The 20,417-nt window shown below is 40.8% G+C and overlaps 1 protein-coding gene across 1 annotated transcript in view; it reads left to right on the plus strand.

The window, feature by feature from the left end:
• The window catches only part of DIRC2 (disrupted in renal carcinoma 2), a gene marked incomplete at its 5' end in the record, with an annotated part of 43,751 nt that overhangs the window by 12,013 nt on the left and 11,321 nt on the right, over window positions 1-20,417 (plus strand). Inside the window, 5 exons of the mRNA XM_010179125.1 lie at window positions 844-1,112; window positions 6,700-6,829; window positions 11,868-11,976; window positions 12,626-12,693; window positions 17,620-17,747. Coding sequence (XP_010177427.1) covers window positions 844-1,112; window positions 6,700-6,829; window positions 11,868-11,976; window positions 12,626-12,693; window positions 17,620-17,747 — 704 coding nt within the window. The remainder of the gene's footprint in view (window positions 1-843; window positions 1,113-6,699; window positions 6,830-11,867; window positions 11,977-12,625; window positions 12,694-17,619; window positions 17,748-20,417) is intronic.

Here is a 20,417-nt window from a genome sequence, read left to right on the forward strand (position 1 = left end):
ATTCCAAAATGCTTTTTCCTTTCACGGCCGATCACTTTTTGGAAAAGTCCAAGTGGAAGGTTTCTGGCTGACTTCCACATGTAGAAGAGCCTTCAAAAAGTCCTTTCTGTATGTGCTCATGGTACTAATATCAAGCCAAAGTTTTAAGAGACTTCACTGCTTGGAAGCACTATCTCTGTTCTGTCACCAGTCTTATCTGTTAGATCCCAGTGAGTGTGAAAAACAAGAAAAATCTGGGTTTGCTTGGCTGTTTCAGCAGTGTGTTGAGAATGGCCAGATTGCTGGAGAAGACGATTCTCTTGGAAACCTCAACAGCCCGGCCTCCTCATCTGTAGGCACATAGAGCTCATCTGAGTGTGTAAATAAAAATAAATAATGCAGTGAAAAAATATGCAGAGTATTTTGCCGAAGTGTTTCAATTTTGGATCTGCCATAGCTAATTTAAATCTTCTGTTGGGATTTATGCAGGCAAGGGGTCAGGTTTAAGATGTTTGAATTTAAAGCTTTCCTGCTAGTACACCTTTTCTGCTTTTATATCCTACCATGATACCTTTTTTCTGCAAAGAAAGTGCCTTTTATTCCCTCTTCCTTTCCTTCTTTGAAGAGAACATTTGCTTCTCCATTTATCTGAGGTAATGAGAACAGAGTAGCTCTGGATTCTTTAAATCAGTCTAATTAGGCTTCTCTTAGTGTATAGAATATTGGGGTTTTTGCACAGGACTTTCATTTCTTTGTGCAGTCACTCCATCTCCAGCACTCAATATCTTACATGCTTTTTTAATTAAAAAAACCCAGGCGAGCAATTGTCATCCAAATGACTGTGGTCTCTATTCTCTGTTCCAGGCTGATTCACGGAGGGCAGCTGTTAAATGGCTTGGCGGGGCCAACCGTCATGAACGCGGCACCGTTCCTTTCCACGACGTGGTTTTCCCCGGACGAACGTGCCACAGCCACAGCCATCGCCTCGCTGCTCAGCTACCTGGGCTCTGCGGGCGCCTTTCTGGTGGGACCTCTCATAGTGCCGTCTCCTAATGGAACATCTCACCTCCTGCTGGCATCACAGAGCAACACGGAGCACATCAAGGACCGCATTGAGGCTGTGCTGTATGCAGGTGTGGTTTAAAAATAAAAAAAAAATTAAAAAGAGAGAAAAGAATTTACATACTTTCATATGTGTGTTTGGTACTTGTGAACCACTACCCTCTAGTGGCTGGTCTGCACAGAGAACAGTTACTGACTGATGGAAAATAGTGAAGTGGTAAAAAAACTTGCCATCAGAAGAGTTAATTTCTTTTCCCTTTTGTGTAGGAAGGATGTTGAAATAGCCTTTTGTACAAGCTGATTCCAAATGAAGTGTTTCTGTTGTTTGTGTCGGCTGATACAGAGAAATGTCTTCTAGGAGAGCTTGCACTTTCCCTGAGCCTCCAAACTGGTTTTTGCTTCTTGAATTTTCATTTCAAAAAAATGTGTCCATGACAGGGTGGTTTTTTCCGTGTTGTTCTCTAAGGATCCAATAGTCTTTCAGCTTTAAATTCTTTTCTGCTTTAAATCAGCCTTAATTTATGACGTGCATATGCCTTTCAAATGTGATTAAATTATTGGTATCTAACACTGAAATTAAAATTCAGTAGATTTTGTTTTTAAGTAAAACCACATAATTCTGATATGGTGAGCAATTTTAATGACGTGAGAGCAGTTTAGTGGAAAAACCACTGCTACAAAATTCACCTGGTCTAACTTAGATTTTACATCTTTGCTCTTTTTTCATGCTTCTATGGCTCTTTATGTCACTTACAAAAGTTAGCAGCAAGCTTTAAGGAAGGAGAGTTGCTGAAGTGCCCTAAGAGTCTACGGTCCGATTCTTAGTGGATATGAACTGGTGCAGCATTAGGAGCAGCTGAACTTTACCGTGCCATGGCAGTTGCACATTTGGTTGGTTTTTTCCCCCACTTATAATTGCGGCCTCTGAAATTCAGCCAGGAGTTAGCCCGAAGTGTTCCAGAAGTCTTAAAGTGTCTATGCTGTGTACTTTATAGGCAGGTTTATGAGATTGAATTAGCTGTTTGTGATCATTTATTCCTGGATGTTATTCTTATGGAAATTTTCTCAAGTTAATACTCCTGTTGGACGTGGGCCATTTTACTGTTCATTTTAAAGAAAGCGTGGTAGAATTTGGATCACTATTTCAGCAAGTATTTGGCTCAGTCCTTTTCAGTAACCTGCTTTTTGCTGAACTCAAACGTATTGGAACAACAAGGAAGTTTGGGTTTGGTTAGGCATTTTTCAGAGGTGAATGTGATAGAGTCCGAAGATCTCGTGGCAGATGAAACAGGCCAGTGTGAAAGAAGCAAAAATGAAATCAAGTCAGCTTTTGTGGTGAGGAGCATTAGATAAAAGAAGGAAAAATCTAGCAATTAGAGATGTGTTTTAGCTCCCCCTCTCCAGATTTTCCATTGAGAGAGAATAATTCACCCACCTAAAGGAAGTACAGTTTTGTGCCTAAAACCACTGTATTGAGAGTATGGTAGCACTAGAAATGTTGCTTTCTGCAGCCTATTAGATTCACTTGCTCTTCAATTCTCTTCTGGGACGTTTGCCTAAGCATTTTCTTCAGAAGCTCTGACACATCTTGCTTGCCACCAAGGTTCAGAGTTGTTTCTTGCTTGCCCCATGTCTCAGTATGGCTCTTTCTGAGCTGGCAAGTGTTTGGGAACATCCAGCAGACCTGTTAGGCGTCGTTGGTCCCAGTGTAAGCTGATCCTACAGCAGCTTTTCAGCTTCCTAGGAAATGCGTTTTGTGGGGTGTCTGTAGTTCATGCTTTGTACTTGAAAGTGCTTTGAACAGAAGTGGTTTCTTTGTGAAGTTGTGCTTGTGGTTTTGTCATATGGGATGTGTCTTTTCAGGAGCTACAACCCCTTTAGCTGTTCAGACAACAAGAACGAGCTGGTTCATGAACATTAGTGGCCTGCAGTGATCGTGTCAAAACGTCCCAACTGGTTTAAAATGGGTAGGAACTGTCAAAGAGGAGGTTACTTGAGTCCCTGGTAGGATCTGTCCCATCTGGTGGGATCAGCCCAGTTTCCCTGGAGAGCTGAAGAAGTAAGGTCCCTGCTGTCCGCCTCCCCCATGCTCTGTTATGCCAGGTTGGCTCAGAGGTGGAGAGAAAGCTGCCTCGTGGTGGGTGACAGTGGGTGTAGTTGTACAGCTCTGTTCTCTTGCAGACCAAAAAATACCTGGTAGGAGTGGTAGGGCGATATTTGTGCCCATAATCAGCTGGACAGAAAACAAAGTTCCAGGTGACTTCACGGATTGCATTCTGTGACACCTTTACTAGTAGTGAAACGAGGAGCTGGACCCAGGCACCCCACTTCCCCACTTTTTAACCAGTGTGGTCAGGCTTGTTATGACTTCTCCTTTCCAATGCTGTGGGAAAACCAGTTTCACAAGACAAGCACTCGGCGTTCTCAAGAGAGTTGTGTTTGTGATGGAGCTTGTTGCATTTGTGTGAGGTAGTGATAGATAAGCAGCCTCCAAAAGTTAGGTGATGACTTTTAAAAGGTGGTAATGATGCAAATTGTTAACTTGGGATCTGTAGTATGCCAAGAGTGTGCTAGTTTTCCAAGGGCTTAACCTCGAACATGATTACGAAGCAATTGCTTATAAACCCATTCCAAAATTGCTCTGTTAACTCCAGTGTCTTCGGTGTTTTAATAAATTGCAGTTCCTTTATCTCAAACATGGACTAGGAGTTCAGCTGAATTACCGCAGCCTCTTTCTGTGTCATCTGTGTTGCTGCACATTCTGGTTCACAGCTGAAATGGTACAGATGTAGCAAATCAGTATTGAATTGTATTACCTGAATCGCATAAGGAGGCTTGAATTATTCTGGGCTGCAACCAGAGCTTTTAGCCATGTACTTTCCCAAATACCAATGTAAAATTATTATTTGTTTAAAAAAAATGCATGTGTGTGTAAAGTGTCCTCATTTCCCCCTTTACATTTTGGGACAAGATGGGGAGAAAGGTTTCTGGGTTTGGGTAGGGTTTTGTGCTATGAATAGCCTATTTGAAGGAAAAAGACCTTGCATCAAGGACGCTTGAGTCTCTAGAAACCTCTTTTTCTGTTTGGAGCTTACAGAGTGCCCACTTCCTAGGCTGAGATGCAGACATCTCTCCACTTTGACAGTCACAGGTCACTGTGACATGTACCCAGCTTTTGTGAACCGTTCCAGTTTCACTCCTTAACGAGAGATACACACACACAGCTGTGTTGCTGCACACCAGTTTATGCTGACTTACCCAATTCTGAGTGTTTTGCTGCACCCATGGCACTGTTGAGAAGCCGATAGCTCCTGTGGAAGAGCTCCTCTTTTGTGACTGCAGCTCCCTTGGTCTTGATACTGACCTATTTCTTACCTTTTCTCTTTTGCTTACTTTTGTGCCCTGCTTACAATCTAAAACTTGTCCTGGAAATGTGTATTTTTTTAATCTAGTCTGGTAGAGTAAAATGGTGGAGATAAAGGTGTGGCTTTCCTGATGAGGAAGGAATGCAACATGTAAGAAATAGGATGTGTTTGGTAGTACCTGGGCTTTTGATAGAGGTGCAAATGTGATACGCAAAGTTAAGATGGCACTAAAGACTTATACTCTTCAATAGAGGGAGCTGCTTTAGTTTCCAAAGTGAATTCTGCTCTTCTCTTTTGTGCATGAGGGCAGTGCCTGCGAGGCAAATTTGTTAGCCTGGTAAGTATAACGCTGGGAAACATTAAAGAGTTGCAAGAAGGTGCTACAAGGACTGCATGCTGAATTTAATAATTAAAAAAAAAATCAAGTGTTACTATACTGCTCCTACTGCAGCAATTTGACTGGCAAGAATCTTGAGGCAACTTGTGGAAGAGGCCCCAGATGGGCACCTGTTATAAAATATTACCGTGACTTAAAAAAATTATCGACGTGTTTTACATTCTTCAGAGAAAGACCCAGCAATTCCCCTTACAGCATTGCGGTATAATGAAGTTAAATAATAAGCACCTCAGACAAAGTTTGTGTCACGTTCTTGTTGGCTATACCTGTCTGCAGTCTGAAACCTTCAGTTCATAGTGATTGAAGTGTGCGTGTGCATGTCCGTGTACCTGTAAACCTGCATGTAGACCTTAATGCAGGGGAAGAGGATAAATAGCTTTTGGCAAGTGTTGCTTCCCTGTCTAGTATCCTGCTTTACTGACAAAGAATCTCTTCCCTTTCTTAGATCTGGGGTGATCAGTTATGAACAGTTCTTTAATCGCTGCTCCTGGTCTCAAAAACAATATACGTGAAGATAGACATTTATTTTCTGGAGAACAGAGATGTAGTGAGAAGGTCTAGTTAAAGTGGCCTTGACCTTCAAAACATGCAATTAGACCACAGCAGGAAAAGAAGCACCACGTAATTCAGAATGAATCCTTTAGTATTTGATTGTGAAGAATGGCATTGTCACATTCCCGGTGTCCCTTCAAAAGAAGTTTAGTGTAGACTTTTTTCCATATACTGAATAAGCGTTCATTTCCCTTCCCTATCTCCAGCTGATCCATTTAGACTCCCAAGTGTTATTTACTTTTCAGCTTCCTGAAATTATTTTCTTCTGGTTTAGCAGAAGAGCTGGCAAAGTGCCATGTTCATATTGATTTATTAAAAAAAGAGAAAAAAGAAAATGAATGCAATTGAGTATCCAGCTCTGCTGGAATTTATTTGTGGTGTCGGTGAACACTTCTTTGTTATAAGATCACAGGTTCTTTTAAGATAACACTCTTCAGCTGTACATTTGCCTCTTCAGCAGCAAAGAATCTTGTTTTAAAAGGGGATAGGAGGAATACTGGGATTGAGGACCGTGGAGAACATGATATACATTGTAAAAGGCCCGTAAAACAAATTAATTAGACTGGCTGTGAGTAGAGTTGTTTTTCCTCAGAATGTCTGATCATGGGGCTGGCTGAGTATTTTCTGTGAAGTGCTTATCACTTTGCAAGTTCAGGTCCAAATTTCTGCTATGAATTTTTTCAAAGATCTATAATACCTGCTGCTGAACAAGAGGAGCATCTGCAAACAGCTGTATTCTTTCATTTTTCTCCCCATTATCTGTGCTCTTTCTATTCCTGAGCCGTGGCTGCTCCTAGGCTTTTTTCTCTTTATATTCTGTTGCCATGTAAATACTGTTTGTGTCCGAGCTGCTGCCTTGATTGACCTTTCCTTTGCCTTCATCATCCTGCGTGCTGGCTAATTGTCATTCCATGCCCTGGGGCTTCCCCAGTGCCACCTGTTTCAGGTCTCTGGCACGCTGTTACCTGCACTGCGTTACTCCCATTGCGAGGAAACGTGGCCAAATCTTCATAATGCAATTCTCTAAAGAAAGAAAGCAAAAGCTTTCCTTTTGCTCCACTGAATTCCCCATGCGTGGGGCTGGTGCTCTGCAGCTCCTGTCACTGGAGTGGACTGCTGGTATTTCTACATCTCATCGATTCTCCATCTCAGTTTGAAACCTTGCTTGGGGAGGGAAAAAAAGAAATTCTCCTTCAAGTTACGGAGTTTCAGTGTTGGGAGCAGTAAAGCACTTGTGATGGGATTTATGTATCAGAGGCTGGCTGATAACAGTGCTGTACCAAAATAAGTCTTTCGATGCTGACGTCTGCTCTTGGTTTTGCTTTTCTTTGCCCTCTTGTTTAGAGTTTGGAATGGTTTCCCTGATATTTTCAGCGGCATTGGCCTACTTCCCCTCGCGCCCTCCATTCCCTCCCAGCGTGGCTGCGGCGAGTCAACGGCTCAGCTACAGGAGAAGTTTTTGCAGGCTCTTAAGGTAGGTCCTCATTGCGTTTCCACTTCAAAGAAGGCCAGCACCTAAATTAATAAACACGAGTGTGCTTTAATCTTCTCATTGAGCAAACAAGTTGGTTTGTAGTGCTTTTAAACAAAATCAAATTAAATATTAATGCTGAGACAGAAAAGGATGCTAACTGCTAGAAAGCAGACATTAAGATTTAGATCATTGGGTATCTCTCAAGTCTTCATGCCAAGTCCTTCAGAACCAACACTGCTTTAGTCATCCTGTTGACACGGCTTTTCTTATGCAATCCTTCTGTTGCATCAGGTTATACAAGATTGTTAACAGTGTGTGTACTGCTATATGTAAGATAACAATTAGCAACACTGAGCATAAGTAACTAATAAGCTGCTTTCTTCTATGCTTCTTATATTGGAATGAGTTTGGGGCATGCTTGTCATTCAAAGGAGTATTCAGCTGTGGGAGCAATGAATGAACCATCTGAAACCATTATATGATCTATTAAATCTCATTAATTGTATGTTAAAACATGAAGTGGGAATAGGAGGAGTGTCTTCAGGTGTGTTTCTGGACAGATTCAAAGATGAGTTCATTTCCTTTAAATTTTGGGATTTTAAAAAAATAAAAGTTGTGAAGAAAGTCACATCTCCAGCTTTGCAACTTCTCCCGCTTGGGCTCTTTTGGTAAGACACAGTTCCCCATCTCTTCCCAGTGTTTGTACAATGTCTTGTGTAATGGGAATCTGATCTCTGAGAAACAGCTAAAGCAACCTTAATATTAATGCTGAATAATTGTGAAGGCCTGTGCCCAGTACGTGATACTGCACAGATGAACTTCTGGGGCAAAGAGCTCCTGTGGTGTGAAGTACGGCTGGGGAGCTTCAAACTCTTGCTGTGATTGTTTCTTGTGTAGGAACTGAATCTGTCAAGGGCTGCTTGAAACTTGGTAACTGTGGGGCTTTAGTTATTACAGACCTATTGTGGGCTGTACTTTCTAAAAGTGTATTTAGAGCCAGCAAAGACAACTTATCCCTTGTAATTGTTTTTTTTCTTTCCCTTTTGTTTTTGGAGGCTTTTGTTTCAGTTTGGGAGAGTAAATAGTTGACGAGATGCTTAATCCTGTGTGTTCATTCTGGAGCAGGCTGGCAGCTGGAAGGTGTGAGTGCAGCTGGCTGGTTAGTCTGCAAAGTGACCTACACAGGATATTAAAAAATAGCAATTCCCATTAGGACGCTTAGCACGCACAACGGTGCTGTTACGGGCCCAAGATGGTGTGCAGTGAGACCCTGAGAGGACTGTGTTTTGAAAATGTTGCTGTTGAACAGAAATCTAAACAGCAACTGACTCCGCAGGTGAAGTACAAAACTTCTGTCGTCAGTACTCCATTTGAGAGCTTCATAACCATTACGTTGCTTGTCCAAAGGGTATTACACAGTGGACCTGAGATACTGGTACGGTCAGAAGGTAAAGAGCAAAGTGGACTTACCATTCACAATCAATGGAACTTAAGAAAACAAAGTGGATTCTTAAATAATGAGCATAGTTTATAGTGTCTCCAAGAATCAAGAGGTTTTTTAAAATGCCGTCAGGTGGATCATTGTATCTCCCTTCCCTCTGGTCTTTATGCATTCTTCCATGCTACCCCTTATCAAAGCACTTCTTCATTCCTCTGTACGTGAAACAGTCAACAGTTCATCATTAAACCCACTTATCTTGGGGAGCCTTTCAGCAACAATCCATCAAGCAAGGGGGTTTTATAAAGGAAAATGGTATCTGCTGAGCTTCAAAAGAAATCCGTCATCTGGTTTGTTAGGCTTCTAAACTCTGTTGCCTGCCTAATCTAGGCTTCATAATTCTTGGCACAGAGAGTCTTTCTTTTGACGTAATGGTGTAGACTGAAGTTAATCAGCTGATGAGTACCAGGAAATAATGATTTCCCCTTTATTGCAGACCTACCCTCGGGTATGAGAACTGTGTGTAAGTCATTCAGGATGTGTGTGAGCTGGTGGGCTGACCCAACTATACACCAAAAAACACTCATGAGAGTTGAGATGTTCATAATTTCCCTGTTCTCTCTCCCAGGCTGCGGTTTTATTACTTCAAAATAAAGCTGTGTAGCATAACTTTACCATTGAAGTAATTGACCTTTTTCCTTGGTCGCCAAAGGGGTCTATCACATCCTTGCAACTCCCACGCTCCTTCATGCCTTCAGGTCCTTGAGCAGTCGTCTTCATGAGCTGCTTCTTGCAGAGTTGTATTGTAAATACCTTCTTAGGGTCAACCATCCCTTGTAGAAACTCGGTTCTTCCTCATGATTTGGAGAATTCCTGCTTCTGACGGATTATAACGATTAGCTGATCTCTGGTTATCTCCTGATACCAACTCTCTCAGCCTGCAGTGGGAGACGACAGATTAGTCATGGTTTGGGAGCTAAGCCCAAATCTTTTAACAGTCTATCACACGCTGTGACAAGTGTAGTTTGAATTTCCATTAGCAAAAGTACAGTGCCCTTTCTCAGTTTCTTGGGTGATGCAAATATGACTTTTTTTTTTCCACTCCCATTTCCATGGAAAAGATTCTAATACAAGTAAATAGTTGGTAAGTCTCGAAATCTGCATGAAGAAAACATGTTGTGATATTTTGCTTTGAAGTATTAGATGCTTTTAGCTGGTTACATGTCTTATATTTTCAAGGGACTACATAGGCAATTTTGAAATGTCCTAACAGGGTTTTTGGGCATCGTTATTTCTTTAATGAAACTTTCATATGACATCACCCGCCAGTGATGGAAGCTGCTCAGAGTGTGCCTGATGTTAATAGGCGCTGTCAAAGTTATTCTGAAAACAGTGATTGACTTTGACAGGGTTCCCCTCTGAACCAGCCCGTCTTATGGATTCTAGTGGCACCGAGTAGGTTTCTGAAAAAGAAAAAATCCCAGAAGCAAAAACCAATCCGTATTCCACCAGAACAGTGTAACAGAGAGGCTAATGCTGATATCCTGTCATAAGGGCTGATACGATGGGAAACAGTGTGGGTTCACCAGCTGATGATGTGACAGACAGCACATTTTTCTATTTTCAGTGGAGCAATTGCGAAATTGTAAAACAAAATACAAGTGATTGGAGCCACAAGAAGTGGAGCTGCCGCTTAAGATATGTGTTTCAAATAGCTTTAACATTTAATGTAGCCAGTGCTAGCTATTGTTGGACAAGGGGACAGAATGACATCTGGTGATTGGTGCCACTTTGTCACTACCATGCACGCTTTCTCCTGGTCGCCTTCCTTATTCTGGAGACCAGTCAGGGTGGCAGCCTCTGTCACCAGAGGATGACATGATATAGAGCTGGTTTTCTAGGGCTCGGACTGGGAGTTACACGTGGCACTGAGCAGCTGCCCCATGTGCCAGTCTGTCTCATTGCTTGAGTTACAGAAGAATACTTATGTGCCACAGGAGATCTCAGTCAAGTAAGTGACAAAGTACTCACCTGCACCAAAAGCAGCTCTTTAATGAAGACAAGGTTCAGATAGCCAAAGATTTTGAACATTGAGCAATCTGCAACATGGCTATCTAATGTCCATGCAGAATGGACACTTTGCCTTTATTTATTTATTTAATTAATTCTGCAGATGTTGAATTAGCTTTTATGTGGATAATATTAAATAGCATCCAAAAACCTGCCCTAAGAGATGCCAGGGTGATACAGGATAGGCAAGGGTAAGAGTATGGCATTCTTAAGAGAAAAAAATGTTGTCAGAAAAGAGCACACTGGCATTCAGAGAAATAGAAGCAGTGTGTGGAAGAGCTGAAAGTTTGGGAGTTGTTTTTCTTTGCATTAAAAAAACAAATCTGACATGAATGATGTTGAAAGAGGAGGATATGTTCATGTGATAGAAATGTGTTATTCAAGAAGAGGATGTGTGAAAAAGAACTGTGCAAAAATACGCTGGCTGGTGTGTGGATCTTCTAGGGGAGTAAAACAGCGTAAGCTGCAAACCTCTGAGTGTTTTGGAGAGTGTTTGAAGCTCTTTCTCTCCCTCTTGGCTTTCATAACTGTGTGCTATCAAATTGCTGCTGCATGCCAAGGAACTGGTACTTATCAGGATCAGTTTTATGTAAATTGTTTGGGAATGGTGGGAGACACATTTTGTGTTACACAGATATCCTATGGGATAACCTTGGAAACACCATAAAATCTCTACTTTAAAATATCACTGTTAGAGCATCTGAAGTACATTTTCTGTTTTTATTCCCAAATCAATACATTTTCTGGGGAGAAGTTGGATTTCTCTTAGCAAAGATTTCACATTTGCTTTTGGTTACAGTGGGTGGTGGGGGAAACTGGTGGTGGTACTTGTCTGCCAAGTCCTGTTTAGCAGTGTGCAGCGAAGATGATGGCACAGCTTTCACTGCTTTGTCTTCACTGAATACTAAAGGTTGAATAATTTTAATTGGGAGGAAAGAGCAAACACATTGACTGTTTAGAGCAGAATATTATACTTGTCTCTGGTTTTTGACAGTTCAAACTGTCAAAATTTTCCACTCTTGCAACTGTACCCATCTCATTCCCAGAGCTCCCCTTGCCTTTCACCAAAATAAAGAGAAGTAAAGCAGTTGTTGGTTCTGTTGGGTTTTTTTGAAGTACAGTTCAAAAAGTAGGAATCTCTGATTTTATTATTGAGATGCGCTTTTTGTCATTTAAATTAGTGTTTATTGCTCCTAACATACACTTAGGCTAAGTAGGTTGTCCATGCAAATGCATGGGAGAATTGTTTGCGGAAATGAGAAACACACGAGCCCAGTGTGTTACAAAAATCTTTGAACTGTGTGGAGAGACTGGCTTTTTTATTATCACAGTGCTAAGGCAGTAACATCTCAGCCACTGGAATTGCAGTGACCGTGGCTAGATAGCTTTCTTGTTTTTCTTGGCTCACTCCTCCTTCAGACCTCTGCTATCGATGGGCAGAGTATGGATTCTAGTGTGTCATGTAACAGCCAATCTTGGTGCAGTTTCTGATACAAGCTGCAGCTAATTGCGTATGTTTTGTCTTCACAGCAATTTCCGATTCCTGATGATTGCTTTAGCCTATGCTATACCACTGGGTGTTTTCGCTGGCTGGTCTGGTGTTCTGGATTTGATATTAACGCCAATTCATGTAAGCCAAGTAAGTATCCCTTGACTGATTAATCAGCTATTTTGTAAGTGACATGTTTTTATTTTACACTAGCATACGATTTTATCAGGTTTTTCTGTGTGAGCTGCTATTAATACATATGGACCGCTTTTCTCCTGAAACTTTAAACAAAGGATACTGTAGTTTGGCATTCCAAACTGTCATGATTCTCCCTGTTGACTCCACCAGCAGTGGGCATTTTCAGGACCGTATGCACCTTTTGACAAGGAGGAAGAGGCAGGTAAACAAATGGGAGTATTCTTGGCTGCCGCACCTTTAGTAAAAGAAAATAGTTTTTACCAGGTGGGAAAGATGAAGTGAGGAGAAGAGGATTTCTAAGCTTTTGACAGTATTACAAAAATCCAGAGGTCGTTACTCAGTTTCTATAAAGAGATGTCACATTTAGGGCATAGGTTATTTAGCCATACTTTCTTTTAGTGAATTTATTTAGTGTTGAATATCCTAGAAAATGCTTTGAACTTCAAATTGTTTTTCAGGGGCTGTTGCTAGCAGTTTGCAGCTCGTGCACACTCTTTGTTATGAAAGTAACATATAATCATCTCATTTTCTCAGCTTTAACACATTTATCTATGTTTTGTTGTGTTTTGTGTTTGTTTGGTTTTTTTAATTTTCCTGTCAGGTAGATGCAGGCTGGATTGGATTTTGGTCTATAGTTGGAGGCTGTGTTGTTGGCATAGCAATGGCAAGGTAGGAATAATTACATCCTCTATTCCTTCAACTGTGGTTGTCATTTATTTATCCTCTTAATAACATAACTTGTTTTCTCTCATCTTCAAGAAACTTTAAATGGAAAATGCATTCTGGAGTTATGATGTATTTCTTGTAGAGCAATAGTTTGTATATTCTGTGTCAGTGGTTGCTGGGGGTTGAAAACTCCACATGCATATACCTCAGTTTGGCAAGTCACACTGTTACTCCTGACAAGAGCTTCCTGTCTGCGCCTTTTAAACACAGTTCTTGTGAACTCAGCTGCCTGGTATGAAGGAGAATCCATTGTAGCACATTTGGAAAGCATTGAAGAAATTAGTGCCTGTCTCCTTCCATCAACACTTCTGGGCATACTTATTCCTGAAGGGATACTGGGAATGTAGCAAAGGCAGCCTGCCCAAAATAACGTTAGGTTCCTCCACAGAGAAATTAGTCTGGGCACATTTTGGCCAGGTTGCTGGATTCCTATATGGCCTAACTATTTTTTGCTGTACTGCTGTGGGCTACAGTATGAGTGCATTGGGCATTTTACATATCTAAACACATCTCTGGCCATCGTGAATGCTGATGGCATGAGGAGCAGAAATGCAAGAAATAGATTGCCCTTCCAAAAGGCCACTGCTTTTTCTTCATTGAGATCCCCTCTAAAGAAGGGGCAGGGGAAGAGAGAAAAAGTCTTTCAGGAGGTACTTGAGCAGCGAGTTTATAAAACTGATTAAAACCAATCGCATGTTCCCCTTGTATCGGGGTATGTAAGCATTGTCCTGGATTCTCTATGTCAACTCTTTAGACTCCGGTTCTGCAATGAGGTTAGCATAAGTGCAGGGATGCGTCATCACTGCAGTCGCTGTGGGACTCTGGAGATGGAAAGGCATCTTTTTTGGACAGAAATCGAAGCTCTCTTTTCACTTGCTGTGCTCCATCAGAGTACACAATGCATAAAGAAATGTGATGTTTCTCATCCCGACACTTTGCAGGCTGCCTAGCAACTGCGACCGAGGGAGAGGAAAAAACTCCTGACCTAGGGAAAAGAAACAGGCGCTCTTCTCCTGTCCACTCCAGATGCAGGCCAAAGGACTTCATCTATTGAAACAAAGTTCATACCTTGATTTCCTGTTAAAAAGAGTTGCTTTTGATTAGCTAGGTTCAGATGCAAGGTTTTCTCCCTAAAAGAAGTAAAGTTTAAAACCAGCTGCTGTAAATGACACAGATGCCGTAGCAGGTTACATGCTGAAGCAGGTAGTGTGCTAGTTTAATCTTTTCCATCATGAGTTAATCTCTGGTATATTTGCAACATTTCAATGGTAGAGGAGCACCCTTAGCAGCTCACTTAACTTTTTTAAGAGAGAATCTGCTGACACAATGCTAACATGCAAATCTCAGTCTTTATGGTAGATTAATTTATATAATATATTGCATGGGTTAAGTTTCAGGAAATGCTGACAGTCTCTTTAACTGCTTAAAAATTGATTTCAAACCTTGTTGAATACCAGTATTTTGTAGCATTCAGAGCTTTGCTTTTGAGTAAATTAAAAAAATACCAACAGTCTGTCTCCAAATATGTCTTTCTAACTTGTGTGATACACAGTTCAAATGGGAGGGTTTGCATACAGAAAGGGAGGGAGGAGGTAATTTGTCACTCCTGATGGATGACTCTTCCTCCTAGGCCTATTCAGCATTTATCTGTGTAGAGTTGAATCAATGATGAGTCTGACTGTAATCTGCTGAAAGTTGTAATTAGGAAAATTAAGTAATGATTCTTGTCAAGGCTGACAAGTTGATGTATTTCAGTGTCAGAACTGTGATTTGCCAAGCAAACAGCTCTCTCCCTTAACTATGTCTCAGGAAGCTGTTTGTTGGGTTTTGGGTTTTTTTCCTAATTTTTTTTTTTCTCATTTATCAAAGCAAATTGGTACAATTCAGGGATTTGTGCCTTCAATTTTTGTCAACACAGATTCTACCATTTAGAACTGTAACAACCTGAGCCTTGCCTTGGAGCATTTGGTCCTGCATGTCACAGTAGATGTTAAATCATCTATATTTAAAGTAATGCTCAGTTTGGAAATTTGTTTATCTGTCTCATTTTCAAAATGGGGCACGTTTTCCTCAGCACAATACATAAGTCCTCCTGCTCTCCACCCACTGCTTTCCTGATAGCTGTGAACTTGGATATGTTTAGCTAATTTGTGAGATGCTCTTTTATAATTTAAAAGCCTGGGCTGTTGGGCAGCTGGCAGGTGCTGTACCCTTTGTTGGCAGCTTTCACATGATACTGCTTTGAAGAAAAGCAGTGTCGAAGAGCCATATTCGTATCATTGCATGGAAACATAAATCTGTTCCCTTTTCTCAGATATTTGGGTTTTTTTGCCACATTTGCTAATGGTCATAGATATTTCTGAGGTTTTGTCCTCCACAGCTCAGTTTTTCTTCCTGCTTTTTACCTGCAGTGTAGTCAAAATACTGAAACTTTATGACATGGTGATAATTTCCTTAGAAACAGGCAGTGTTGTCAGCAACTCAGGTTTGTGATTTTAGCTGTAGGATCCAGCCTAGGGCTGAATTTGCTGGGTTGCAGGAGACTGTTCCCAGCAGTAGGCTCAGAGGTCTGTGTCTAGGTAAGTATACGCCTTCTCTGCTGGTGTCCCTACCTTTTTAGCAGCTGCAGGCATCCCCTTACATGCTAGGTGATGAAGAAGGATTTAAATGTAACAAAAGGTTTTAAAAGCAGATACTAGGGTCAGAGGATAAAAATAATTTCTCTTGGTTTTTGATTGAAATAAATATTCTGAAGAGTTGACTAGAATGACAGTCATCTTAATTCTCCTTTAACCAGCCAAGAAGCAGAACTCCTCTGACTACCAAGTTCGAGGTAGTTTACTGTGTGATTTTCATCACATTATTTCTGTTGCTGGCTGAGTTCAGTAGCTGCATAAACCTTTAAGTTTGTATTTGACCCTTCTGGAGTCCTGTGATATCTGAGAGCTCCTTGAAGCACAGTGCTTCCACTGATACCAAACCGAGATCTTTGTGTCAAAAGGAGTTGCAGCTGCTCAGTAAAGATAGATATTTGCTCCACTTAACTATCCTGAGTGGTTTAGTCACATATCATCCTCCCATCCCCACATATCTCTGGTGGAAGGATAGAGATGGATGACCCCCTAGAGACCCCTTACAGACCTGTTGTCTGCCAGTGTCCCTCCCTGAAGACTGGTATTTCTCACGCTGCTCCATTAGATGGGATATGCGTAACTGCCCTTGCCTATAAGGAGAGGAAATAGAGATGTTTGCGAGCAGACAAAGCGGGGAGTCTCTGTGGAAGAAGCCAGAAGTCTGCATTTTGAGATGCTTCTGAGAAGCTTTTAAAATTGCTGATTTTGACCCCAGTGATTCCAAAGAATAATTAAAGAAACTGACAAACCACTGAGAAGAGGTGATCCTGATTGCTGGATTTGGATTGTCAGAAAAAAACAACAGTAGCAGCTAACCTTTGACTATTGGAGATTAATGCATAAGCCACTTGAACGCTGCAGTCATAAACTTTTAAGATTATATGCAGCATTGATCTTCCTTTACCGCTTATTGAATTACTTACTGCTAAATTCAATGTGGAATTAAAGCACAGGCAGAATCAAAATAAGAGGAAAGAAGTGTCTGGTTGGGTTTTTTTGCTTTTTATTGGAATCACTTGTACATCTCTTGTAGTATATGTAGAGCTAGGCTTCCTAGTTCTCAAAATGTTGGTACGGTTATTTATTTTCCCAAGTAACCAATATGGTATTTGCCTGTAAAATGATCTTGGCAAGAGAGAGAAGGCAGTTAGCTGACAGATGGGACAGATTTTGTCATGGCCCAACCCAGGTGGATTGTGCTGCCGTTAGCCTAATCAAGGTAGGAGGCTACGAGGGCAGAAGACGTTCTTTAGACATATATGCCTAGCCCATCCAGCCCAAAATCACATCTTCTAAGCAGGAGATTATAGAAAATTACTAGTGGATAAATGACATTGTCTTTTCTAATACATCTTTTTCACTAGCTGTGTTGTAATCCCTTTTGAAAAGAGCAGTTGCACTGGTAATTATGCCATGCGAGCACTGCTCAAATGCATTTTGTCTCCTTGAAAGAGAAAGAGAAAAAAAGATGTAAAAAGCAATTGTACCATCAGGTGGTATAAAGATCATATTTCCCTCTGTATGACAGCCAAACTGCCCAAGGACTTGTGGGCCATCCTCTCCCAGCCTGTCAGTGAGGCACGTGTAGGAGAGGGGTGGCACCAAGCTCTCGGTTTCTGGAAGGTTTCAACTCAAAACAGCCACCGGCAGTGACCGCCTGTGCAGAGTTCCTCCTTTGCCGAAGCCACTGAGAGCTTCGTCACCAATGCATCCAGGGGTCCAGAAGCTGTTCCTTGTCATCTTCGATCTAGGGATTGTGGTATTTGGAGTTTTGTCATTTCCCACAGGAATGAATCTTGACACGTAACTATGTCTTGAATGAAATGCAGCAGCCTCCTCATATGCTAATTGAGCGGTGTGCCTGCCAGGGGACACTGGCAAACACCGACAAAACAGCGATGCACGTAGTGGTGTGATGTTGTGTCCAACAAATGCAGAAGAAAAAAAACCCTTCCTGTATACCAAGTGTTTTCAATTGATGCCTTGAGAATTGTTCTGGTTTCGTTGTTACGTTGTACAGCTATAAAATCCATGGCTCCTCATCTTGACAGCTAGAAATATCACCATTCTATAAAGATGCCTTTTTTCTATTTCTGAAAATGAGAAGTTATTTTAAAATTGTTTTTATAGTCTCCAGAATGTTTCATGAGAGTATACTGAATTAATTGTCAAGCATCACTTTTAAATATTCTGAAAATCAGCATTTGTACTGCTCTGATCTGTGCTTTTGTTTTAGATTTGCAGATTTTATCAGGGGCATGCTGAAGTTTATACTGCTGCTGCTTTTCTCTGGAGCAACATTAGCATCAACCTGGTTCACTCTCACCTGTCTAACTAGTGTCACTCATCTGCCTTTAACCACAGGTATCAGCAATTATTTTATTTCCTATTATTTGTAATTGGTATTGCAGGCAAATATTTGCAGTCTTAAATCAACTATGTTATAACCTGGTTTGGTATCTTTGCTAATATGGTAGCTTTACCAAGGCAAAAAAAGAGGGTGTAGAAAACCTGTTGATTCTAAAATATTCTTCCTAACTTTTAATAACTTCATAAAAAGATTAAAAACTATCAAAGCCCAAAGATGAGAATACAGAATATACATTAAAAATTTATTTTGGGTCTGAGTGCTTTGGAATAACAGAGGTGAGAAGTGAATGTAAATCAAGAAAAATCAGATGAATAGGAACATCATTGCATATAAGAAACAGTGACATGTCTGGGAAGTTAGAGTTTTGTAACTTGCATTTATTACTGTAAATAGGTGGTGCATTTCAAACCAAAGTGTCCCGTAGTATTTTCAGCCATCTAAATTTATCCCTGCACTGTGCTGTCCTCTTTCTTTGCACCTGTGTGCAGGCTCAGGGAACTCTTCCAGCCCAAAATCAACTCAGCCTGTGCCTCAAAAAGGTTGGGGAAAAAGCTGTTGGCAGGAGTGGAGGAAGAGCTCAGAGGTCTACTCAGGCTGCCAGTGAGCTGTACCCTTAGTTGAAAATTAGCACTGCTTAGTTCCTAAAAATCTGCCCTTCGCTTTCCTGTCTGCACTGAAGGATTGATCCTCCTGTGATTGCAAGTCCTTCGACAGAGTAATGAGTTACTGTAAAACTAACCCATCAAAATTTTTAAAACAATTTATTAAAGAGTTCTGTAAATCTGTTTTAAATAAAGTGCCATCTTTGCTACAGGCAAGTTTATGCATTATAGGAGAAGTGAAGATTGTGGGGTTTTTTCTCCATTTCTAGTAGAGATTGATGTGGAGAGTATGGTATAAAATACTGGTTTACTCAAATTAACTTCGAGTTTCAGTAAGTGTCCTTGGTGCGTTGCATATGTCACAACTATAAACTAAAGTGGGTACAGCAAATTGAAATACATGATCAATTCAGGAGAAATACCATCTGGATGGATAGGTCGAATTCGTGATTTATCATGAAATTTCAACTTTAAAAAAAATCTGCCTAAATAAAATGTAATTTAATCAATAAACAAATCAGATTTCATGGTGGCTATTGTCATACCAAATGACTACACGTTTCCATCAAATCTAAAAAATGCAATAAAAGCTTATTTCTTGTGCTTGCCTGCTTCATCACTACAAGCCTGCAGTAACGTAAATTTTTACAGTAACTCTATCCTCTGAATTGATGTAAGAAGCCAAACGCATAAACGTCCCGTCGAGTCTATGCATAGGAATGAAGCGGAGAGGTTTCAAGAGGTGAAAGTCATTGTGTCTGTACTCACCGATGATCCAAAACAAATCTGATAGAGCTCTGTCTCTGATTTTATGTTTTGCAAAGAACTCAGCACGTAAGATAGGTTCTAGAAGAGTTCTTACTTGTTTATAGCATGTAGGTGCATTGTGGTGGGGTTTTTGGAAAGGTGATCCAGTGTCAGGACATAAAAGTACCTTAGATATTTGGGGTGTAGTACGAAGTATCCTAAACTAATATGCCATGATAAAAATCTAGAGATTGTGTTGGTCTTTTCATGCAGTTATCATTTCTTTTAACATGAATGATTCCTTGGATTGAGTTGTAAATGATATTTTAGAGTTTTCTGTCTGTGCTGTTCCTGTATATGTCACTGTAAACGTTGAACCCTTTTCTATAAAACACAAGTTTGTTTTGAATAGAAAATGCCAGCAATATGGTGCATTCCTCAAAAAAAGGCAATCTAAAAGCATCAGGGCCTAATGTGCAGCCACCAAATAAGGTCTCTTTTTTCTTCTGCGGCATAATGTTTAAACTTTATGGATAGGCAGAGGAGGGTTCAAATCAGCCTTTTCTCATTAAATTTCATATAAAATAGATGTAATGCGCCTGTTCAGTTTAGATCCTTGTACACAGAAAAGCAGTGGTATAGCTCTATGAAATATGCTGTTAAGGATGGAAACACACAAGCCATTTAAGATAATTTATAGGACTTCATGCCAGATTATTCCTCAACGTAATGATGCAGTATGATGATGACCTCTGCATTCCAAAGTAATTGGGAGAAACGGTACATTTGAATTGATTTGGTTGAACGTCTTTTTTTTTTTTCTTCTTTTTTTAATTAAAAGTTCGAGTTGTAGAGTATTTCAGAGTGTCAGTGTAGGAGGTCAGATGCAGGCCATTGGCTGGCAGCTTTGGCAGGTGATTTGAGGTTGCTGGTTAAGGTGGAAGTCACTCGGCATGCTCAGTGGACCGGTGTTGACCGTGGACTTCCAGGTAGTTATCCTCTGCATTTTTGTAGAGCTGGAAGATGTGCAAAAACAGAAGCAGCCATAATTATGAGGGTTTTTTGGTAGTAGAGGTCCATGTAATGCTTTGTATCCCAGAGCTACTTTGCAGGTGTCACTGGACACCTGCTGCAAAGCAGGGATTGTTGTGTTATTGAGGGCAACAGGGTTTGATGTTGCCAGAAGGTTAAAATGTGCCTCAACTTCTTCATGTCCTGTGGCAGAGCACAGGTGTTAGGCTTGGCAGTGCTGCAGAGCCAGCGATGGATCTTGGTCCGCACTTTCAGTCTGATTCAGATGCTGAGACAGAGCAA

The sequence above is a fragment of the Mesitornis unicolor genome, unplaced genomic scaffold, assembly GCF_000695765.1.
Source record: "Mesitornis unicolor isolate BGI_N332 unplaced genomic scaffold, ASM69576v1 scaffold50150, whole genome shotgun sequence".
NCBI classification, from domain to species: domain Eukaryota; kingdom Metazoa; phylum Chordata; class Aves; order Mesitornithiformes; family Mesitornithidae; genus Mesitornis; species Mesitornis unicolor.